General features: G+C 33.3%; 2 protein-coding genes across 2 annotated transcripts; both read left to right on the top strand.

The window, feature by feature from the left end:
* The first annotated feature begins 513 nt into the window (after positions 1-513).
* LOC121125845 (ectonucleoside triphosphate diphosphohydrolase 5) lies at positions 514-3,513 on the top strand. Its single transcript, XM_040721085.2, has 2 exons — positions 514-1,123; positions 1,355-3,513. Exons 1-2 carry the CDS (start codon positions 632-634, stop codon positions 2,237-2,239), a joined length of 1,377 nt encoding a protein of 458 aa, XP_040577019.1. The 5' UTR covers positions 514-631; the 3' UTR covers positions 2,240-3,513.
* LOC121125846 (nucleoside diphosphate-linked moiety X motif 17) lies at positions 2,468-3,513 on the top strand. Its single transcript, XM_040721086.2, has one exon. It carries the CDS (start codon positions 2,468-2,470, stop codon positions 3,350-3,352), a length of 885 nt encoding a protein of 294 aa, XP_040577020.1. The 3' UTR covers positions 3,353-3,513.
* Positions 3,514-19,028: the final 15,515 nt, after the last annotated feature.

Raw genomic sequence — 19,028 nt, 5'->3', positions numbered from 1 at the left:
CAAAATATGCGATTAGACTTCATGGCATAGGTGAGTTAAAATCTATGTAGGAAGGGAATTCTTGTTACTTTATTTCCCAATATTTTTAGTCTATTTATTTTATTAAACATAAAGCAACTGCTTCTAACGCCCAACACCTACAATATTAACCGATAGCCAGGACATTAGAGCTAAAAAAACATATGTATATATTGTTTTATATGAGGAATACGTTGCTATTTGTTCTACCTTCTATTCTATTCTACTCTACTCAGATAACTTTCTTCATGAACCCTCTTAATGTCGTCAAGTGATCCTAACGAGTCATCACATTCCAAAGACAATTCATTCAGGGAACAGATTGAATCTACGAAAATATTGGAAATGTAGATGTCGTTAGATTCGGTTGGTGTTTTGCCAACACTGAATTGATTATGTGAACGCAATAGCTGTAAAGTGTAACTAGCTACTAGTGGAAAGCCGAAAGGGAATAACAACAAAAGAGGGTTGTCATTGAATACCGCCGTTACTCTGAAGCAGCTCGGTAATTAATCTCCACTAATGTTATAAATATTAGGCAGTAGTTTTGGCACAGACTCAGAAATACTTTGAAATCCATCCAAAGACAGACTCAGACATTACCAAGAAGAATATGAATAATAATATGGAACTGCGTCAAAGGAGGCCTCACGTATCCAACTCCTGCTCTGGGTTCGTGGATGGGGACGAAAGAGTCACTAATGCTCAGAGAATTGATCGTCGATTCACGATTCTCATTTTATCCTTCGTCCTATTTGTATTTCTTGGATGGGGCTCCTTTCAATTTGCTCCGGAGCTTCTGCCCCATCAGGTCCATGAGTCTGTTGATCAAGTCTTCAACTACATGGGAGTAGATCAAAGGGTATACGCCATTGTTATTGACGCAGGCTCTACTGGGACGCGGATCCTTGTCTTTTCCTTCCATCATAACCTTATTTCAGGGAATTACATCTTAGAAGATCAACTATTTGTTCAAAAAGTCCCGGGGATTAGTGCTTTTGCTCATGAGCCTGAAACGGCTGCTCAATCTGTCAACGATTTGCTTCAACATGCCTATGATAGAATTCCTCTTTATAAAAGGCAACACACTCCAATTGCACTCAAGGTCATATTCTTCGCGAGTACACTTGTATTCCATTATTTTTCTTAGAAATGGAAATGTAATTATATTAAAGCCACTAAAAGGAATTCCTCAAATTTATTTGATTGCGTGAAATTACATTATATATTTTTTTTTTTCAAAAAATGCAATTAGCTTTTTAAAAAAATATTTCTTACCATGACTGAATTATGTAAAATCTAAATACATACAAGTTTAGAATATGACTTTGAATAGGCTACTGCGGGGCTGCGACTACTATCAAGTAATCATGCTCAAGTTTTAATTTCCTCGGTGAGCAATGTACTTGAGTCATCTGATTTTAGAAGTATCGGTGCTGAAATAATGAATCCTATGGAAGAGGGCCTCTATGGATGGTTCACTTTAAATTATCTAATGCAATCTTTGGATAGCACCCACAGTGATTTCGTATGTATGGATCTTGGAGGAGGATCCACTCAAATAACATTTTCTCCCTCAAGTCCTCTGGAATCCTTAATTGAGCCTTGGATGAAGAAATCTCAATTCATTCATCGAGTGAGTGTTGTGCAGGAGGAATTGGATCTGTATTCACATTCCTATCTCGGACTTGGGATCATGTCATTACGAAAAGCTGTTTTTGTAAATGCTTCTCAGAGTGAGATAGTTTCAAATCCTTGCATTGGACGTAATGTTAAGGCCTTTCATCATACGTTTCAAGACTTTAATTATACCCTTATTGGGGATCAAAGTGTTGCAAATCCCTACGAGACTTGTCTGGGAATCATACAAAATATTGTCTCCAATTTTAAAGTACATCGCCCTCAAGAAATCAAGGAGAGGAAAATAGCAGCGTTTTCTTATTTTTTTGATCGAGCTTTGGATAGAAATCTTATACCTGAAGGCTCTACAGAAGGAATTGTTCGAGTAAAGGATTTTGTTCGAACGGCAAAGATTGCTTGCAATGAAGAGCGAGACATTCACAAGTTTCATTGCTTAGACTTTACCTACATTTCGAGCTTGTTTAAAGATGGCTATGGTTTTTTGGAAACAAAAGAAATTCATCTATTTAAGAAAGTTGATGGATATGATGTCTCTTGGGCTTTGGGAGTAGCGTATTCTCTTTTAGAGAAAAATATGTAACGCAACAAAATAAAGCACTCCACAAGAAAAATTAAATGAATTAGTCTAAGTTAAATCAAGCAAATAACCACAAAAAATTCTTTCGTTAATACTTTCGAGTCAATTCTTTCTGTCTCCTTGTTTTTCCTTTTTTTTTGTAATACAATTAATACTTATTCAAAATAACAAACTTACAAAACCCTTCTATATTGTTTCAGTTTTGATAACAGTAACAACACCTAAGAAAATATGGCTTCGTCCACTCCTTCAAATATGATGAAAAGCCGAGTATCCGTTTTTCGTAAAGGATCTGAGTCTCCGATAGATTTTCATAGCTGCCTCATCAAAGTCCTTGAGTCGGAATCGGATTCAGTTAATGTGAGTGTTCAATTGAAAGACCAACGACTTTACATAGAACCTCAAAAGGAGGGACTCATTCTGAAGCATCCATCCTTTTGCCCCATGTTACACACAGACAAATCTGCCACTAACCTAGATCGTAATATCGACGTTGGGGTTTGTGGTCTGTTAGAGTCCAAGGATGAATATATTTTGATTACTCGAAGATCAAAGTCTTTGAGAACGTTTCCTGGCAGTTGGGTACCCCCAGGAGGAGTCATTGATCTTGAAGATGATTCGCTTCTCACTACTTGTCTGCGAGAATTGGCTGAAGAGACTGGACTCACTGATCTAAAATTAGAGTCTGCCTCTTCATTATGTTGTTGGGAATCTGTGTATCCTTATTCCTACAGCATGGGTCCTCCAAGGAGACATCATCTTGTCATTTACTATACTTTAAAGTCAAGTCACTCAAAAGAAAAGTTGGAAAATCAACTGAATCTACAGGAGGAAGAAGTTGATGCCGTGGCTTGGCTCAGTCCATCTTTTGTTCGAGATCTTACATGCTCCAAGACTTCGTCAGAATCGGAAGGACTTATTGATATTATCTCTCTTGTAAAGGAGAATGACTTATCCAAGACTCTGAAAATAACTAAAATATCATCTTCCGTGTTTTTTAACAATGTGCCTTCAAAGTCTTGTGTCTTAGACTGTGAAAGGATAACGACTGGGACTCTGTTTGCCATGTCACAATGGGTTCTTACCAAGTTTCCTTCTGCTGTTACCATGTATTAAATGATGAAAGTCATTCAAAGATGTAGTTATCATTATTAATTAAATAGTTACTGATATTACTTATATAATACTCTTGTTAATTAAACATTATTCAGATATATTTATATTAGATCATTTTACACTTAATGCTGTACTTATTTTATTATTTTATTGGTTACAGATGAATAATGATTCTTCCTCATTGCCTTCGATAGAGACACTCATGATGACTTATGTTGATCTCCCACTAAATAATAAAAGTAATGGAAATCTAATGAAGCCCTCATCGTTCAAGGGACCTCCATTAAAGGATTTAAAAATGCCTCCAAAAAGCTCTATTGAGCCCCTTCGTCAGCAAAATCATTCCAAACTACCTGCTTCCTCTCTAAAATCTATTGATTGGAAAGCCTTTGATGGATCATCTCTTCTGAACACATTTGTGATTGACAAAAAATTAAGCAATGATAATGCTAGCAATATATCTGGTGCCAATCAAGAAGAAGAGGAGTGGGGAGAGTTTACCTCGAGCAAACCCCGTGTTGAGTCTGTGAGCGTTTCTGATACCAAAGATAATAAAGACGTGGAGGATGATGACGATTTCTCTGATTTCATTTCACTTAGAGCCTCAAATTTAACACAAAAGCCTAATTTCACCTCGCTTAAGCCTTCATCATCATCCCATTCCCTCACTATCACAAATAAAAATCTCATCGAAATCCCAAAGAATAACAATAGCATTACCGAATCTCAATTTCCTGTATTCAAGCATAATGATACATCTAAGGAAACTTCTCTACAAGGAGATGATAAATATTCTGCTCTAAGAGAAATTCCACCTCAAAATGATAGTTTGAGGGATGCTGAATTTGAAAAGTCACAATATGATTACATCAATAATTCAGAGCTCCAACAATCCTTACACCACTATCACCAAGCAAAGCGTTCTTCAGCAACGGATTTTTTCGGTCTAAGCCCTGAGCCATTAAGTCAGTCTATATGCCAAAGCCCCATACCCTTATCCACTGACAATTCAGATTCTACTTTCAATATTCTTCATCTCCAATCGGGATCTTCTCCTCCTCCCGAAATTGCTCCTACTTCAGATATATTAGGTCCAAGTCCTTTACCAGATACAATGGATAATATTTCATTTTCTAAACGCCTAGATTCCATTTACTCGGATGATGTATCTTCTTCCTCCTCTTCGCAAGCACATCCTCCAATGAAGCAATCTACGGATGATGGTATCTCACTGTCATCCAATGGATCCTCATCTTGTCAGAATCAAACAACATTACAAAATGCATTTATTCTTAATCCATCCTCAGAAGATCGCTATCAAGCCTTTCGAGAAGTAATACCCTCTCTCAAGGAAGAAAATCCCCTTGCAAAGTGGCTCAAACTCTTATGCACTTGCAATAAAGTCCTAACGACGGCGGGTAATACATTCAATTCCATCGATGATGATGGAATTCTTAATGAAGTTATATCTTCTAAAAAAACATCAGATTACATTGTTAATTTAGTCGAGGTATATCGAGTCTCAAATAGAATTCAAAAGTCTTTTCGACACGTCGAAGAAATTGATGCAAGTGTGGAAATGTACGGAAAGATCAAAGAGGAGTTTGATGGAATTGACAAGGCCTGGTGTAGTCTTTTGATGAAAGTCAAAACCAAGGAAACTGAGGATTACTTTTATTCTTCTTTGGAACAAGGAAGGATTTCATGTAGACGTAAAGATTACTCTCATTGTGGTATTTGTTGCTCATATGTTACTGATTATTCTGGAGAGACAGCAAAGTGGAATAATGCCTTTTGCAAATATGGAAGTCGTCAATATCACTCATCTTGTGCTAATCTATGGATTAATTGTGTTGAGATAACGCTTCCAGATCTTTGAAATTCAAACACAATTAATATATTATTATATTAATTTATAGTATGTAAACTCTATTGTACCATACACAATAATTAATGTGTTGATCAATCAAATGATGTCAGATAACTCGAGTATTGTATTTTAATGTATGAGTCTCCCTTCTTCTTTCACACACGTATGTTTAGGTTCTATCAAATGGAATGACCATGAAGGATATATAATGTCTTGTCTATCTTAATTAATTATAGTATTATGTTTTATCTGTTGCTCTTTCCAGATATAATATAAATATGTGTGTTCTCTCTTTTTTAAATTTATTTCATCTTATTATTTTAAATGCTGACAAGCTTTCGCTTGAGAACTTTATAGTTAATATATATATATTTTTTTTGTATTACCATATTTCCAAATGAATTGTTAATTATGTATTTATTTATTTATTTTGCCCATTCCAAATGTATTGGTATTAATTTATGTCAAGCCTGAGTTTAAAAAATATATATATACTAAAATGACCCATTGCAAAAATACCTTTTTCTATAGAATATTAATGTCATTATTTAGAGCGAATGAGTAGTTTCTTTGTGTTTTTCTAAGTATGCTTTAATACATTCATGAAATAAGTATACGTTTAATGGAGTAGTCTTCTTTTGTATCCGTCCGAATCAGGAGTTATAATTATAAATTATTATAATATTAATCCTACATAGTATTAAAATAATTTATGCGTGTATCAGATGTCCGGTCGTCTCACTTGGAAAAACAATGATACATCTTTGTAACAAATTCTCAAGGTCATGAGGACACGAATTTCCTATCAGGTTTGGAATATGATTGAATGTAGTAAAAAGGGAAGTTAACTACTCAGGAATTAAACAATTAAGACAATATATGAGGAAAATGAAATTCCAAAAAACCGGGTGATACGGGGATATTTTTTTAATTACCATTTTCCCATTCAATTGTTAATTATGTACTTATTTTGCCACATTCCAAAGGTATTGCTACTAATTTATGTAAAGGCTGAGTTAATTACATATTAAAATGACCCATTGCAAAAATACCTTTTTCAGTAGTAAAATATGTCTTAGGTATTAAGCTAAGGAATACTAGCGACGTCCGCAGGATTATATATTTTTTTGGGCCCACCTTGTTCAAAAGTTACATTTTTTGGATAAAAAAAAATAATTTGAAATTAACGCCCCTGTCAACTGGAAAGGAATGAAAAAACTAGCCTTCATAAAAGATGCCCTAAACCTGGGACATATAAAATTATATGACGTACTATCCCAGGGAGATATACTATATACATGGAGTTATTTTCAGAAAATACATAGATTGATATAAAAAATCATCTTTAGTATGTCTACGTGGCAAGGAAAACTGTATAACGTGAAAAAAACAAATAAAAACTATAGGTAATAATCTAATTAATTATTGGACTTATCGACTTTTTATATGTGAATCTGTCTCATGGATTCATGAGCTAGTTCGTTTGCCAAGAGGAATCCATCTCCTTATCTCTGTTTGCTTCTTTATTCGTGAAGGACTCCTAAATGACGTTCGACTGGCTCTCATCCCCATTTAATGTTTTAGATGATGATCGTAAAGAAGCTCAACCCTCAGAGTATTCCTCTTTAGTAACCATGGACTAAGAAATAGAAGAGCTCATATCGTTTTGAATCGTGATCTTTAATCTATTCATGAATTAATTCATGATCTTAGTGTGCTTCAGATGGATGATGAACTAAAGGGATGTTCGATAAAGTCCAAACTGCATAATAATTGTTTCCTCCATTTAAGGATTTGTGCGAGGATTATGTACTTAATATTATTTAAAAAAATTGAATTTATAATTTTACAGACAAATTCAATTAGAGAATAATATTCATGGTACATACAACAAATTGAAGTCATTATGTATATTTTTATATACTGGCCCATTTTAAAACATACTTAAATAATTAGTCTGTTTTTTTTTACCATATGATGTTAATATTTTAGTTTCATATATAACTATAAGTATTAGGGACTCAATAAATATTCACTTTTAATTTGATTGTAGCTTTTTCTTTTTTTTTTTGCATATTTTTTTAAAGATTTTTTCTTTTCTTTGAAGAATGCCCTTTGCTGTTAATTTCTGATGTATGATTTTTCGCGAACAAGTTAAACCTTTTGTAGGATATAATATTCAAGAAATTGTTGAAATAGTGACCGTTTTCACATATTGATTCTACAATCAGAGCTCAATTATCTTGTTCTTTGATAATTCTATCCATTGTAGCAGAAAACACTTGTCTCGGGCACTGAAACTAAATAATTTTTTCATGATCACTCTTGATCGGAAAATTAATATGCATTACCTTCCACATTGTCCAAAGTTCTATCTTTGTTTAAAAAAACCTCTTAAAAGACTTTCCTTGTATAGAATTCAGTCTATCTATAAAAAAAAATATTACTTTATCAAGGAAATATGGACATTTAAAAATTCCAAACCAAAAAATTATTCAAATTTCCTCTTATGGAAAAATTAGAAATTTTTCTCAAGTTGTTAATATTTTAGCATTTTTGAAACACAACTAACTTAGACCAACAAAACTCCGTTAATATTCAAGAGTCTCTTTTAGATATATTAGATGAATATTCATTTAGAATTTATAAGAGAGCAAATATGACTTAGTTCGAATCATAGCGATACTCTACTCAAGTGTTGGGCACTGCTGCGTTGTGACAAAAACAAGTCCAGTTTTATATGTGGAAATAGTTTCTTCTGGATTAATGATTTTGTCCAGTACTAAACATTTGAAAAGAATCTCTAGTTCTTTTCAATTTGGTTCAAACATCGACAATTCCACTTATAATTATGTAATATCAAATCTGATTATAATATATCTGGAAGAGTATCTTTTAAGGTTAGACATCTTCTCCGAGATATACACTGGACTTTTTTCTTGAGAGAAAATACAATACATCCAGCAGGTAAGTATAGAAGTCTGCTATCACCAATAAATGTAATTGTCTCCAATTCGTAAGGCTTCCAGTCAGTCAGTTTGATTTCAGAATTGGAGATGTTTCCAGTCAGTCAGTATGATTTCAGAATTGGAGATGTCCTCGTCACCAATTCTTTAATTTCAGTGAAATCCATATTTAAAATGTCACTTTTGACAAGACCCGTATTTTTGTAGCATCATAATAAAATTTGATCAAAATGTGTACATAGGTAGAGTATATTTCTGAATATATTATATACTAAATATTATACTCGAGTTTTTCCACTGTATATGCTTCGTTTTTAGCATGTAGTAATTAAGTGGAATCGAATGCATCTCTAAAACTTATTGTATATGCTTATGATATATTAAAAATTAATATATAAACATTGAGTGAAATTAAAAATGTTACATATTTTTTGAAGTTAAAATAATTACCTCGTGAACTTATGGGTAAAAACTCATTTTGTTGGATTATACAAAAAAATACAACAAAAGAATAAAACAATTATCTATTAAATATTAATCGATATCTCCAAAAACATTTAAAGTAAAGCGATTTAAAAATAGGGTAGATGGTGTCGAGGGTGAAACTTTAGAAGCCTCTAAATCCTGAACCGGAGGAGAAAAAAAAGATGAAATTTTGGATTTTTGAGTTTTTAACTAATATTAAAATACGCTACTGTCAAAAATGTTCTTTTTTTTATTTATTGATTTCACTTGGAATGATCCTATATATAGTTTTAAAGTTGTACGCTGTTTCGATGAAGAGGAAAACTCTTTTTGCGTTGTCATGTGGATGATCAGTAATTTAGTTCTGGAGGTTTTGTCCAAATCGATATTTACTTGGCATTTAGCAACAATTTTAGGATTCTTCAGTGGAAATCGATAAAAACTCACATCAAGGTCCTTTTTACGGTTATTGTAGACTTGCTTGCCGCCAGGGCACAACACTTGAAACCCATAATTATTAATTAAATATATCTAATTCAATCCAAGTCTCTATGCACAATTTTGTACACCACATTTTCAAAATATACTTGGCCATCTTTTGCTGAAAAAAGCAAGCGGGGAACATGGGCAATAATAAGACATATGTTTATTTGTTTGTGTTAATGAGCGCTTGAGAGGCTGAAGTATTAATTAGCTATCCCATCATATTAAAAAAAAAAAAAAAAATTGAAGAGAATAATTTTATTTTGTTGTGTTGTGATATCAAAGGAATTGTACGGAGGCTAAAAGCTCAACGCTTCCCGAAATTCGGTTCTTTAAGAGAAAAATGTTACCATTGATTCACCCCATGAAGATGTAAATAAAAGATAAATCGAGAAATATGGAACAATTGTGAACCAAGGAAAAGCAAGTGTCTTCCATAATGGAAGGATAAAGGATCTAAGGAATGAAAACTTTGTTTTGAGTTTAGTCCCGACGTGTGAGATACTGGTTTTTCTTCCCATAAAGGGGTTCAAGACCCGAATCAGTTATCCCTGTCAGCTTATAACATGTGCAAAATCCTTTATGACAGTTCATTTTGCAAAAAAAAAACGATCCAAATAGGTGTGTGGACAAAACGTTGAATAGACTAAACATCGAATCGACAAAACGTCGACCGTTGAATATAAAATAGGGCCAATGGTGTTGCGATATATCCCACCTCAAACATACCCCTAACACCCTATATACACTATCTTTAAGGGCCCCTCCCAACCCCTTATACAACCAGAATGTTGGGGCTATTTTCGAGTACCACCGTGTCCCAAAACGGAATGAAATCTACCTCCACTATTTAAGCAACCACTAAGAGTCCCTCACAACCCTTATTTACCCCCAAATGTTGGGGTTGTTTTCGGGTACGGCATATTTCCAATTTTCTATGGATATGAAAACAATAGAATAAATGAAAATATTTAATATGTATTAACGTTATAACTATTAATTTTTGTAGAATAAATTGGGTATTGAGAGGTGTCCTTAAAAGTAATTTAATTAACAGCAGTGGGTTTCATCTCATTTTGGGGTGCGGCGGTGCCCAAAATAGCCCCAGGTATAGTTTGAGGTATAAATGGGGGTTTGTAAGGGTTCCTTACTGTTAGTTTATGTTGGGGTGATGGTGTAAATATCTCGGACGGGAAATGTCTGGAGTGAAATGTCGTAGAAACTGTTTTTCTTTTTTTGAAATGTAATATTTTCCGGTCGACGTTTTGTCTATTCGACATTTTGTCTGCCGATGTTTTGATCATCTACCATGTAAAATTGTCAGAATTTGTCAAAGAACTTGATAAAAAATATGTCAAGAGAAAGAAGGGAAAAATGTCGTTGAGGATAGAGTAACAGATCAAGATTATAACTTTGAATTTTCAAAACCAAAAGGAATTGAATCAAAAAATGTCTCAAATGATTGGGAAAATCAAAAAGGAAGTCACTCACCTGGGACGGACGGCAAAGCCGTCGAACAGGATTTTTTTTTTGTACAGATAAATAGACAAGTAATGATTGGTCTTCGAAAAATAGGTGAAAAATAGTGGCTTTGGATGAAGTTGATGCGTTGAACGCCTCTAACAGGGAATGAACCCAAAAATTCAGAACCATTGGAAGATATTTTGTTATATTGGAATGAAAATATGAAACCAACTAAGAAAATGAAAACTCTAGGTAATGTAGATCACACTATGACCTCACATGCAAAGTGAGGATCAGTCACAATAAGATATGTTGAAGATACTAGTCTTTCCCACTGAAAAAAAAAATCCCAGGAAAGTACAGAAATTTAATATTTTTAATCATAGTATCATTCAAAATACTTTCACTAAACTCAAGAGGTGGAAAAGACAGAAAGATCAGGTATACACAGTCAGCTGGATACAAAAATTTCCTTAAAATAACCCTTCAGGCTAATTTGAAAGCTCTGAAGCCATAAATGAAGCCTATTTTAACAGCTTCTTGACTGGGGTTCCCTCCATACTACCACCTAGGTATCTAACAATAGACAATCCTGAGTTTGGCAGCCCAATTGTAGCCATTATCTTCTCCCTAAACCTTGTTCAACCCCTCAAATAACTTGTTTCCTACACTCAGTGAACAATTTTGAATTGTTGAATTTTTTTACACCAGATTCCATTTTTGTGTATTTAGTATCTAAATTTTGAAAAATATTATATTGGAAATATATTTTTTGAATTTTTTTCTCAACAGATATGGGGGCTTTTGAAATTTTCTTTCAAAAAATTTATTATTTTTTTATTTTCTTTCCAAAACATTTCAAAACCATTTTTTAATGGTGAATTACTTCTTATACTTTATCCTTGTTTCGGTTCTTGCTATAGTATCTGTCATTCCTATTGCTCTGTAATAATTGTATAATGATTAGGTAGGTTTTTTTAGGAGAGGGATAATTATAAACTAAAAATTTTATTTATGTTATTTTTTTTTTACGCAATCCTTCTAATATTTGTTATCTCATTTGTACATACTTTATGAAACCCTCAATAAAAAAATTAATCAGACTCTTATTATTATTAAGAATGGACTTTATGGAGGGTCATTTTGTAGATTTTAATTTAAACTGTTTGTTTTTTAGCTTACAAATAGTCTGTCTAGACATTTTATGACAATAAAAATGACAATGCCCTCAAAACCAATGTGAGCATGACCATTTTATGCGATCTTGTACCTTTTTTTTACTCGTTATTTAGTTTTATCTATATATCAGCTTTTATAATGGACGCTATCCAAAAAAAAAAAAAAAATCTGCCGTACTTTTAGACGTAAAATGCTTTAAAACACATTTGAAATGCTTAAATTTAACTTTAGTACATAAAATTGGGTAAAATCCCCATTTTAAAACTCATTTTGTTCTACAACATTTCGATTTTGTAGAACTTACTGGTATTTTAGCAATTAGAATAGGAATTAGCCTATTAAATTCAAAATTGTAATTATAGATAAAAGGATAAAAACCGATTAGATATTTACGTGGAGGGGCGTCGTTAGCCCCTTTATAAGGGGCTTACCCCCCCCCCCCAAAAAAGTTTCTGAATCCCACACCCAATACACAAGCTTTTTTCAACGTCGTGGATTTCAGTGACATTTTTCTTTAAAAAAGAGACTTAAAAAAAGTCTCTTTTAGTCTCCTTAGACTATGTGGGACTAGTAATGTAAATCCTGTGAATCTTATAGCTAGCTCGTTTTTTTTTTTGGAATTGGAAATCTGAAGTAGGAATTTTCTTTCCCTCCTCTGTTGTCATTATTATTTGATTCCTGAGTAGTGAACTTATTTTTCTACAAATTGAATTATATTCGAAACCTGATTGAACAATGTTATGTGCTGATAAAAGACGGAGAGTAAACTTGAAGATTTGTTGCCGAATGATAGTTGTAAGTCCTTGTTGGACTCAGAGTGGAATTGAGGATCAACATCGGAGTAATTCTTGGTAATATCCTTGTTTATTTCCTTCTCACTTTCCTCTCCTGTCACAGGTGAATGTAGCTGATCTAATGAAACGTCATGATCATTATTCTTTCTCTCCTCCAAAAAAAATATTCAAATTGTCAGGGTTACCATATAGATTTTTGTTTTTTTTGAACATGTCTATTATATACACACGATTTTCATCATTGATGAGAACTATCTTTAAATTATTTTGTCTTTTAAGAATGTTGAATATTCTTCATTCGATGAAGATAACAGAGTGATAAAGGAGCGTTCTAAAAGATATGTTCCAACTCCCTTGAAGCCTTTTCCTCGAAAGGACAATATACATTTAGTCAAAATGGCATAACATTTGACAGCAAAAATGATCGGATAATGCTTAAACCTTTTTTTTTAAATCCTACTCCACAAGTATCTATCGATATAAGCCTTTTATATCCTATTCTACTGAATAAGTTTTGTAAATTCATCTACCGACAGAATCTTGCGGGGTTGATACTAATTTCGATATGACCTTAGTCTCTCCTCCTAGATTTATTCTATTTGATTTTGAACACAGCTTTGGTGAGTGATAATGTTTAATAATGACGTCATTCATCTTGTATTGTTTAGTATATGAAAATGTCACTGAAACGAAGGAAGCTGAAAATAAGCTTTCTCAAATGAATATTTTTTAGATGATACTTGCCGAAATGAACGGACACAGTCTGAACCATCTGTAAGAGATTCATTTAAAACCGATTCTGCTTTGAATATTTGAAAGAGCGCACAATTTTGAAGACGTACCAAATTTTTCTGGAAAAAAAAGCATAATTCGAAAAAAAATAAAAAATCATTCATTCAGGGCAGTAAAATATATATTATGGGGCGAGGGATTATTAGAGTGTCTGAAAAGTTCGTAGACTGACACATAGGTGGTGACACTTGAATTAAATTTCATAGTTTATCATTAGTTAATCAACTAGTTAGTACCAACCTTCAAACGATACCTGTTAATCATCTAATTAGTACCATCCATCAAATGATATGTATACAAATTTGTCAGCTGTCGGTCAATTAGTCCATGAGATAAAGCATTGTCAGTTAAGCAACTTTTGTTATTGTTATTAAATATGGATAGTAAAGAATTTCGTTTGTTCATCAATCACTGTTATTTGGTGAAAGAAAAGTTCTGTTGAAGCTAAGACTAGCTTGATAAATATTATTTTGACTCTGGACCAGCGAAATCGACCGTTAAAAAATGCTTTGCTAAATTTAAACGAGGATAAATGAGTTTCGAAAACAATACACAATGTGGATGTCTGAAAGAAGCAGTTACCGACGAAACTATCAAAAAAGGCCACAAAATAATTTTGAATAGCCGTAAAGTGAAGTTGATTGGCATGGCTGAGACTCTACGGGGGCGGTCAGGCTGAACAAAAAAAAATAAAAAACAATGTTCTAGGTGACATATGTAATGTCAGGGGGCCTTGTACCTTATGGGGTGAAATCTTCCGTGGCAGGCTCTTGGACTATAAGTAACGTGTTGGACATATCCTGCATGAATATTTAGACATGCAAAGCTCTGTAGATAGGGGGTGCCGCAAGAGCTCACAATCCATCAAAAGCAACCACTTGTCCATGATTTGGAGGATTTTATAGTGAAATTCATCCTTAATAAATACGAGTTTTTAATACGATATGTGACTATGGATAAAATGTGGCTTCATCACTACAATCCAGATTATGATCAACAGTCAGCCGAATGGACTGCACACGATGAACTGAATACAATCTGTGGAAAGACACACCATTCTGTACACATGGCCACCCAGTGAAAGTCTGTTTGTCATTGTTTAGACCTTCCCTGATTATCTAAAGGGTGTAAGTAGTCATGACAGTCAGTTGACAGACCTGCTGGTAATTTCCAATTTGATATTTACCAAAATAGAGGCAAGTTACTCACCTGCGTTTCTTTTCACGTAATAATGAACTTTATCTCTGCCATACCATTACGTTTTTACAAGGCTGTAAAATAAATGGCTCCTTTAATTTATTAATAAAGCAATTAAAATATTACAATATAAAGTTACAGGTTAATTGCAACATTTTTAGATGACTATCTCAAAATAACATTATCAAATAAATATATACTAATTATTAAATGTAAGTGATATTTGTGTTAGTCCCTAGTAATTTATGGTTTTGTTATAAAACTACATTTATAAGGCTTCTCAATATTTAATATTAAAAAAAACAAAAAAAAACGTTGCGTATAAGTTTTTTTTTCAAATGACATGGTCATTTGTATAGTATTTTTCATCCGTTTGTCCTAAACAAAAGAAAAAATGGATCGAAATAATATGGCAGCCATTTTAACAGACATTATCTGCAGAGTGGAACCCAAAACTTGCATTAACATTTAATTAGGAGGTTTTATTATGGAAAAAAACAACAACTAAATTACAGCGCTGAAGCAAAAATAAACCCGTTTAGCTTTTATTCCGGGTCTCTATATGTAAAAATGTAGGAGCAACAATAAAAATAGGCAACGTGTTTCTAATTTACTCCGCGTGGGTGTCAGTGTCGAGAAGGCTGCAAAGACTTTTGGCATCTCTATCCGGACTGCCTTCAATATTAAGAAGTCCATACAACCAAGAAGAAGTACCAAAACTTTTGCAGCAGTAATATGATTGACTTGTGGCCTGCCGCCAGGTGGCATTCCAACATCCTTCCAAACTTTCTTACAAAGTGCCTTCTTTTCCGCCATCATGACAGTGTACAAGGGTGTCTGCAGGATAAATCTATACATTTTTTTGGAGGAGGGGAGGAGTGCTCCAGTTTGTCCCAGAAGGACATCGGGAGCAGATTGGGGTCTCCAACAATACGATCTACAACGTCTCCCATCCATGAAAGACATTGTAAATCGTCTTCCTCTGTACTTTTGGGAAACTCCCGTGCAGAGGAGGGCTGCTATCTCAATCCTCTTATCGTTCTGTGTGCTCATGGTGGCGAAAAAGACAACATTTTTCTTAGCAATCGATAGCTAATTATGTGTTCTAGAGCATTGCACTTTGGAAAATTTTCAAAAATGACACTTAACCTCCCAAAATTTGCATAATAGAGTGGAATAAATAATAACAGTTGGCCCCGTACAAAAATAATATAGAGCACACGCATCTTTGCTAATGGTTAAATTAAGTATTTTTTCTTTCTTTACACAGATCCCTTCTTTATCTATTCTACAAGCTGAGTAATATGTTAGAATAGAGGGTTTGGATTGACGTCACATTCATTTTTTAACGGAAAAGTTCCACTTTTCATGCACTGAGTGGCAAAACATTGAGCAAATTGATTTCTATTTTTATGAAAAACTTAGATTACCAACACAAATGAAGGACAATTTATGTCAATTAACATTTGGCCACCGATATATTTCTACTTGATTTTAACTGCGAGTTTAAATTACGCTATTAATGTATTGACCATACAAATAATGTTCACGTTTTGCATATATTTACAAAATTTATCCATGCCACCTCTTTGGGATGCTCTTTTGGGGACACGAAGGAATTAAGGAAACTGATTTTTTTTTTGTAGGATAGCTTGTTCTGATTTGCTATAGTTCGAATTGTTTTTTAATCAATTGACGAATTCGTTGTCCCAAATATTTGGAAAAGGCACGGAGCTCTCCTTGGAACCCCGTTCTAGGAGCGGCAGCATAACTATTGTTCGATCTCTGGGATTCAGTGAAACGTTCGTTTTCAAGGATAGAATGGAATTTAAGACCTCTAAAGATGATTTTGATGCAACAGCAAAAATCTCAAATGGTTCTAAGACAATTTTGACTGACTTATCCTGCTGGTCTTTTAGCCTGTAAACTCGCCGGATCCAATTGATTTTTTTTTTTTGTGTGGGGCGCAATCGAAACGACAAACCAAATGAACCCCTCCAACACCAAATGATCAGTGGGATCAAGAAATAATTCCAGGATTTGCTAAGGGGCCAAGTAGGAAAGGCCTGTTTGTACTTTCGGCCTCGTATATAGACTGTAATTGAGGTTAGAAGTTTTCAGAATGGAGTTATATTTTTTTAAATTTGATAACAGGTTGGAGAGAAAACTGCGGTTGAAAAAAAAAATATTTTCGCGGCACAGATAGCTGGTGCACCCCATGCAAATACAATAAAGAGTATTCTTTATATTGGTTATGTGTATTATGGAGGTTTTTTTATTTATTTATCTATGTAGCTATATATCAGTTCATTTCCCAGATTGAATACAAATAAATTATGGTTAAGGATGGCATTTTTGTAATGAACAAACAACTTATAAAAATTAGAAAAGGAAAAAGGGCGTTGCGTTTGCTCTTTCTACTTTTTTGTTCATCACTAAATAGTAGTGTTGAGATTCGGTCCAGCATGGATTTTTTTTTCAGTTTGGTCTAAAGTGATTTTTTCTAGACCGATTTTTCGGTTTAGGCCGTGGACCAATTTTTTTAGAATCACTTTGTAGACCAATTCGGTCTCGCTTTATGGACCAATTGTTTTGGTCTCATATATTATGAGAGACCAATTTTTTTCTTCTAGACCAACTGTCATTCATTTTTTTCTTTTTTAAATCTCAAAAGTACACGATAAATTCTAAAACAAATACTGTATACATTTAAGAGACAACGGGATCAAAATTAATGCGTGCTATCATTGTTTAAACTTTGTATAACGTCATTGTACTTGAAAAACCATATGATGTCATGTTATAAACAATTCATCTGCAAAATTGTTCTAGACTGATTTTTTTTGAGACCGAACTAGACCGAATTATTATATGAGACCGGTTCAGACCGAGCTTTTTTGTTGGACCGAACTAATTTGGTCCAACAAAAAATGTAATGGTCTCAGATCGGTGTAGGATTTCCAGGCCGAACCCCAAGACTACTAAATAGGTAGTTGTGAAGTTAACTTCTCTTTCTGAAGAAAGTATTATTACCTGTATTTGGTGTAAATTGTTTTAAAAATGCATTTAATCTCCTCCTAGTGTTATAGATATATCCCAAACTTTCAAGTTTTCAAACTTAAAAAGAGCAAAATAATTTGATTTTTATTCATTAAATATTACTCGGATTTCATCAATAATAAACTAACCCGAAAGCTCATATAAAAAAGGGAAGTGTATAATATAAAACAAAAAATAATCAATGATACTTTAGATAAGGTTTAGTAACAAAAGTGTCTACACTAATCGCCTCATTTAAAAAAATATATATAAAAGGGGAGTATATTTATATTTGGTTGTAAATCCTAAGCATTTTTTAGCGTGCGAGTTTTTTTTTTTTTTTTTTTTTTTGGCAGGTTATACAATGTTTTCTATTTTCTCAAGCTTTTAACATTATTGATTCGTTTTTGAGGAGAGAACTTCTAAGTACTGCGTAATTATGGGTGAATGTGCTCATAAATAACGCAGAGGAAATCATTGGATTTTTTGCGGAATTTGCTTCCATATTATTAAAGCCAAGGTTGTCTGTTCATACTGGAGCTAATAACTAAGTAGGTTTACACATCTAGAATCTTTAAAATTTCATAATAGGAAGTCAAACATTTTCCTCCATGAGGAACAATTCCTTTTCCCATTTTCTATGTTTTCTTAAATGCAAAATATATCTCTAAATGTAGCTTCTACTTTGTTTTTTTACGACTCAAGGGGAATAATATCTTCAGAGGATATGTCTGTGACATCACTCGTAAACTTTTGGTAGTTGTAAGCTGAATAGTATTTTTTTAAATTTCTAAATCTATTTTATTCTTGAAGAGATTAAATAACAGTAATTCCACATGTGGGACACTGAAAATTTGTTACTGATCTATAAATGTAGGTCATTTTTGGACTCGGAGTAGAATTGACGATCGAGATGATAGTAATTTATGCCTATATCCTTGCGGAGTGGGATTCCTGTTTTTGTTTTTTAAGATTGATTATAATTTTGTGCTACATTTTTGGGAAATGGGTAATAAATAAAACTAGTATGGAAGGATGTAGCTCAATGTGCGTAGGTTTGCGCCCTGGTCGTATCTGGAAAATGATATATACTTTTTGTATATGGAGTTCAAAGAAGATTCCTTGGTTAGATGCAGTAAATGTAGAACTATAATATTTACTTATACTTAATCAGTACAACTACATCTGACCAATAATAAAAAACAAAAAAAACAACTTGCATAATACTTCCCTGGTATGTATTTTGTAAAACATGGTAAACAATTCATTGTGTAAAAGAGTGTACAATTATTTAAGGCTGATTTCTAATTTAATTGTTGTTTTCTATAAATATTAATTCCCTAGTTACCCATAGGGAAAGCTTTATGTTTTGTACGCTCTATCAACCCTCGCAAAAAAATTAAACTCAACAACGTTCAATTACAATT

This window comes from Lepeophtheirus salmonis, chromosome 11 (genome assembly GCF_016086655.4).
Source record: "Lepeophtheirus salmonis chromosome 11, UVic_Lsal_1.4, whole genome shotgun sequence".
Lineage (NCBI taxonomy): Eukaryota > Metazoa > Arthropoda > Copepoda > Siphonostomatoida > Caligidae > Lepeophtheirus > Lepeophtheirus salmonis.
Note: the sequence above shows the minus strand (reverse complement) of the source record. Positions and strands in the feature narration are given on the sequence as shown.